This window comes from Anomaloglossus baeobatrachus, chromosome 4 (genome assembly GCF_048569485.1).
Source record: "Anomaloglossus baeobatrachus isolate aAnoBae1 chromosome 4, aAnoBae1.hap1, whole genome shotgun sequence".
Classification (NCBI taxonomy): Eukaryota; Metazoa; Chordata; class Amphibia; order Anura; family Aromobatidae; genus Anomaloglossus; species Anomaloglossus baeobatrachus.
In genome coordinates, this window is record NC_134356.1 from 579,557,403 (window position 1) to 579,563,402 (window position 6,000).

The following is a 6,000-nucleotide window of genomic DNA, read 5'->3' on the forward strand; positions in this document are numbered from 1 at the left end:
GTCGCTTTTGATTTGACCCTGACTATATCGCAGTAGCGATGTTGCAGCGTGCAAAGTACCCCTAACTGCTGAGATGTCTGGACCGTCCATCCAGCAGAACAATTTAAGTATGATGTAAATCTAGTCCACAGCAAGTAAACTGAATAGGAAAGGCCTCTTTGCAGCAATTGACAATGTGGCCACTTCTTATTTAGAAAGGCCGTTCCTTGAGACCTTACAACTGCAAATGGAAAGCCAAAAACTGCATTACCACAAAGTTGTGCTCTCCACGCCCCATTGACTAATTGTAGGTTTAATATACTGTGAATTTCTGCTTGATGGGGTTGAAGGGCTGATGCACCAATATATAAGGGCAAAACAAGCAAGCCTAGGTTGATCTACCAAAATGGCGTGCTGATAAATATCCTTTCCACCCTTGAACATTCTTTACTTCAATCTTACACTTCATGGACCTGCGATTGATCTTTCCTTGTCACCTGTGGCGTCTTTTTTTTTTTTTTTTTTTTTTTTTTTATTACTTTTTTTTCTCTTCTCTCTTCCTTCTGATACCTTTTTCTTAACGAGTACCCTCTTTTTCATTGACAGAAGTACGACTCTTCAGATCCAGCCTCCGCCTACGCTCAGTTGACACACGATGAACTCATCCAACTGGTACTGAAGCAGAAAGACATCATTAGCAAGAAGGACTCTCAGGTGCGGGAGCTGGAGGATTACATAGACAATCTGCTGGTGCGGGTCATGGAGGCTACCCCTAACATCCTGAGGAACGGCAGTAAGAAGGCCGCCAGGATCTAAGACTGATGCGCTGAGCCACACACCTCAGGTGGCAGAATATGAATGGACTGAGCTGGTTGTATAGTACGATAACGAACAGCGAGAATATTTGAAAGTTACACATAGCAAGTGTTTCAACACTGGATAAATGGTACTTAAAGGAGTTATCCATGTTCCCATTCCCCCTCGATTACCCTCAACTTGCTTCTGAAACTACATTCTCAGTTATTTAGGTGGTCTGTGATTTATAGGCGCCTCCAATAAGAGGCCGCATTGAGTCACCCATCTTCTACATACTCAGAAGCGTACAGTCCTATAGAGATGGCTTTCATATTCCTGAGATGGTGACTGTGACAACAGTCCTGGACCATCAGATCTGTAATTCTTATAATTTTTTTAATATAATCCTATTATCTTCCCACTCCCATAAATCTAACTTCAGAGCTTCCTCCAGTGTAACTGTACAGCGGGCATGATGCCAGGACATAAGAACGCGTCAGTAAGTGAGTTCACATGTAGGGATTCTGTGTATTTATGTGCCTTGTATATAAGGAACTTTCTCCTGTCCCCTGCCGTTATGTGCCTGCCTTATTCCAGAGATATAAATCTATAAGATTATCTATATTTCTACACAAATATCGATATTTTACCTAGAAAATAAATGTATTTTTCTTGAGCGAACAAATTTTATACTGATGTGCACTAATAAAGTGACGGTACGTGGCGGAGAAGACGCCATACTGCAAGGACCATCTGTACTGGTAACTTTATTAGACTGTTACAGAGTTTTATTGCTGTGTAAAAAGATTAATTCTGAATGTCTAAAATGATCTGTTTTTATCTGTTATTTAATGTCTTACTGCTCACTATATCCGCTCACTGTGAAGACTGATGTGTGCAAAGGATTGGAGAAAAAACTGGAATGTTACAGCATGTGATTACTGATACAGTAAAATGATAGCTGCCGGAGGATAAGATTTTTATTGGATGCCGGTTTAAAGGACATCTACTGTATATATACCAAGTGCACTTCACTAATGTAGAGCATATGTAGCCAGCTTGACAATCTCTGTGCCATGTATACAGGCCGGGCGGTGTAGTGATGGCCGGATTATCAGTGGAAAATGAAACTTCAGAAATAATATCTTAATACCCCACAAAGAATAAAGTTAGGAGGTCATTAGAGGGTCCCCAACCCTGTGACGTGATCTTCAGTATCTACTTTAAAAGTGGACCGTGCCTTACAAGGTGCAGCCTCTTTGTATACTTCTATCAATATCACTACCAGTGTGCCTTTTTAAGACATGGGCCCAAAGGCTTCTTAGACTAGAATGGGAGCCTTTGGGACACGTGATCTTCTTACATCACTGTGGTTTAGGGGTCGTTCAGTACTTTAACGTCCTGACCGATCTTTACACACCGCAGCAGATCCAGCACTGAACATGAGGATTGGTCATCATGTAAAGTCCTGGACTTGGGGGCGTGGCTATAGTATGTGCAATGGTTGTAGTTTTAACCATGCCTGAGCATAGGAGGTTTAAAAGGCCCCATTGCCCAATAAAAGCTCAAGACCAATACTGTTGTAGATTGTGCACTGGGGTCCATTAGCTTCATGGTACACCACTGCCTGGACTACTTCTTTTAGAGAACCTCTCAGGTCCCCAATTGTTACCTCCAGATCTAGGGTAATGGTGTATAAGGACATAACAGTTTCCCTTGAATACCTTCACTGAATGATCCTAAGACACTAAACGCCACAGACTTAAAACCAGCATTAGATCCACGCTGTATTATAAGTGGCTTCCATATTGCCCAGCACCTTCTGGCTCCTTTAGCAGCACTTTATGAAGAAAATACTGATATTATAAGCTGGAATCTTTTTCTAGTGATGATGTATTTATACAATTAATAAATATGTATTTTAAATTTTGGAAGACCAATTTGCTGTTTTGTTTTTTTTTTTTTTCCCCCACCTATTTTAAAGGTGGTTACATGTGTATTATGTCTATTCATAAAAAAATGAAATGGGGCATGTCCTGCAGCTTATGAAGCTAGACATGCAGTGAAAAACTCCTAAGCATCTAGGTCCTTAAACAGCATCCAAATGGGCCAGTAGCTACTCTAAAATCCTCAACCTAGGTGTGAAGATGCCTTCTATCTGATAAAATGAAAGACCCAAAGAATCAGAGGAGCAGACAGCAGAAAAAACTAATTTAAGCCCAGTTCTTTCCTGCTGTGGATGGAAATCAAGATGGTGCTGAAGGCCTCAGCAGTGAACTGCCTGTAATTCCCGCTGGCACAGAAGATGGCCGTGTGGTAAGAGCTCATCCAGCTCTAGATGGCTGGCTCCACTCCCCTGGGATATCTAGGAGCCTCGTAAGAGGAGGTTGCCTGGACACAGGAAGACTAATCGGCCAGATGCAGGAGAGTCTGGGGGGGGTGGGGGGGTGAAGACACTTAGGAGCGTGGTGCAGCTGAGCCTGCTGCTACAGCCGCTGTCACTGTGCAATTCTGGTCTGCAGAGAGCCTTTGAGGGGGACATTGGAGTCCCAGCAGCCAACTTGCCGAGATCAGCCCTGATCACCGAGGGAGTTATGAGGACTCTCATGCAAGATCTGCAGGCCTCTTTAAGGCCCTGTGCGCATGCTGTGGATTTGTCGCGGAATTGCTGCAGAAAATGTGTCTAACATTGCTGCAGTCATTCCCCAGCAAATCCTATGGGTTTGAAAACTGCGGTTTGTTTGTTTGTTTTTTTGTTTTATACCCGCGGATTTTCCGCTGCAGAATTAATAAGCTTGTCCCTTCTTTTCTGCAGGTACCTGCGGTTTTTGCCTTAGATGATGGTAAAAACCACTGGGACCAACTTGTGGAAAATCTGCAGCAAATCGTGGCAAAAAACGCGGGTGTGTTTTTTACCAAGGGTGCAGGATTCTTTCAGAGGGTCTGTTTTTTTTCTTAAGAAAAAGGCACTTTCTAGTGCGCACATAGCCTAAAGGAGAAAATACCAATCCAAGGACTACAGAAAAATCACTGCAGTGAGAGAAAACGTCTATTGAGACAAAAATGGCTGAACTAACCTGAGCGCATAACAAAGTAGTGGATTTAGCCCTCTCCACAGAGGTAGAAGTGGAAGCCCTGATATTAAAAATTGTGGACTTAGATGATAGGTCCAGGTGGAATAACATTCACTTCAGAGGAATTCTGAAGTCAATGCCTTAGGCTATATGCCCACAGAACTTTGTACTCACAGATATATCCGCAGGTACGACCACAGGTTTCCCGCAGCTGATCCCCGGAATCCGCAGCTATACATAGCTGCAGGATTCCAGCGAAGTAGCTGCGGTAAACCTATGGACATTCGTGCTATTTACCTGCGGATGTCCCGGCCTCTATCTCCATAGTGGAAAGGCGGTATTTCCGCAGGAATAATTGACATGCAGTTATGTGCGGCTGCGGGACATCCACAGCATATTCCGCAGCCGCACATACCGCAGCATGGACACAGACACTCCCCATGTCCCATAGTATAACATGGGGAGTGTCTGTACTTGATAAAACCTGTGTATTTATCTAGAATTTCCAGATAAATCTGCAGATTTTCTGTGGGCACATAGCCTAACAATGGCCTCAGTGAGTACCTCACTGACTTTTTATTTTTTATTTTTTTATACTGCCCTCATGCCTGAACCAGAGAAATTGGATCTATTCATCAGGCGCACAGGCTTCCCAAGCCCAACGGATTTCCTCATCTGTGCCCAGAGATGTACTTATTTGTGGTCATTTTTTTTCATATTAAAGAGAAAATACTATTTACAGCCCGTACAGCATCTACTGTGCCTGACCGCTTCAAGGATATCCAACTGTTCCCAGACCTCTCTGCCTCTAATCTATCAAGAAGAGTCTTCGCTAATGCCACTAAGATTCTGCGGGATCACTGTGTTTAATACAAATGGGGCTTCCCTGTTTAATGTCTAAGTTCCAAGAATGTAACCAGGCATGTAGCCTGCACTCCTGAAGAAACAATGAAGTTGTGTAAAGCATGGGAATTCATCTCGTTGACCCACACTATTCCATCTGCGGTGCCCTCTACTGTTGGGGTGCAACAAGAATGGTCCCAAGCTCCACCCCGATGAAGCTGCAACACCTGAGCCTGAACCCTGTGGAACACTAGGGTGAATATCGTCTCTCTCCTTCCACTTGGGTATAAGTAGCTATGGAAATGATTAAATATAAACAGTAATTCCCCCTCCCCCCCCCCCCCCTTATTCTCCTCTCCCCTCCTCTGCTACCCATGTCTAATCCACCTCATGTATTAGGCACCGAAAAATATATATTTTTACAAATGTATACAAATACATATAATATTTTACACCATATACTTTTTAGTGTTGTGCATGGTCGCATATTTCTCTGATCAATTCCTTATTTACTTATTGCAGACACTGATGTAAACAAGGACTAGCTCAGATATGTTGGACTCTTTTTCTCCCCCCCCCCCCCTCCCTTCTTCATTTCTTATGGCCTAGCGCCTGCTTTTGTTCTGATAGTCTCTTGTTCTAGGGCCAGCTCCTACTGTTTTTACCTTTTTTAGTCTATTTCTCTGTCCATCCAAAGGTGGACAACATGTTTGTTTTTTGGTATGTGTTTTTCCTCCCCCTCTTTAGGTACTTCTGGACATCATAGAATATGGAACTGACATACATGTGTTCCCGGCTTATCAGTTGTATCCGCTTATGTAGGATTCTGCCGGCTGGAAGATATTTGTACCTATTCCACGATGCTCTTTAAAATAATCTCTGTGAATGCTAAGGGTCTTAACTCACCCTTTAAGAGATCTCTGCTGTGGAGCAATGCAGTTCAATCCAGTGGAGATATACTGTGTGTGCAAGAGACCCATTTGAACTCCACAGATTTGGAGAGACTTAAACATAAAAAGTTTCCCTACATATTTTCTTCCTCCGCCAGAAACAAAAAAGGGGCTGGGTCTCCATAACAATTAGGGACTCTACCTTCTCACTGAACACACAAACTATTGATACGGAGGGCCGATATGTCATTCTTAACTGCAAGATTAATAATGTCCCGTACACCTTGGTGTTGTACTTCCCTAATGTTAAACTATATAAATTCAGTAAAAAGCTCAGTAATGCAAACTAAAACCGGACCAATTATTGTGGTGGGGGACTTTAATACCGTAATTTGGCCCTCTATGGCCTTCACATCCAA

At 43.0% G+C, this 6,000-nt stretch overlaps 1 protein-coding gene across 1 annotated transcript in view; it reads left to right on the forward strand.

Moving 5' to 3' along the window:
* The window catches only part of RAB11FIP1 (RAB11 family interacting protein 1), a 51,859-nt gene extending 49,145 nt beyond the window's left edge, over positions 1 to 2,714 (forward strand). Inside the window, exon 6 of the mRNA XM_075346113.1 lies at positions 586 to 2,714. Coding sequence (XP_075202228.1) covers positions 586 to 795 — 210 coding nt within the window. The 3' untranslated portion in view covers positions 796 to 2,714. The remainder of the gene's footprint in view (positions 1 to 585) is intronic.
* Positions 2,715 to 6,000: the final 3,286 nt, after the last annotated feature.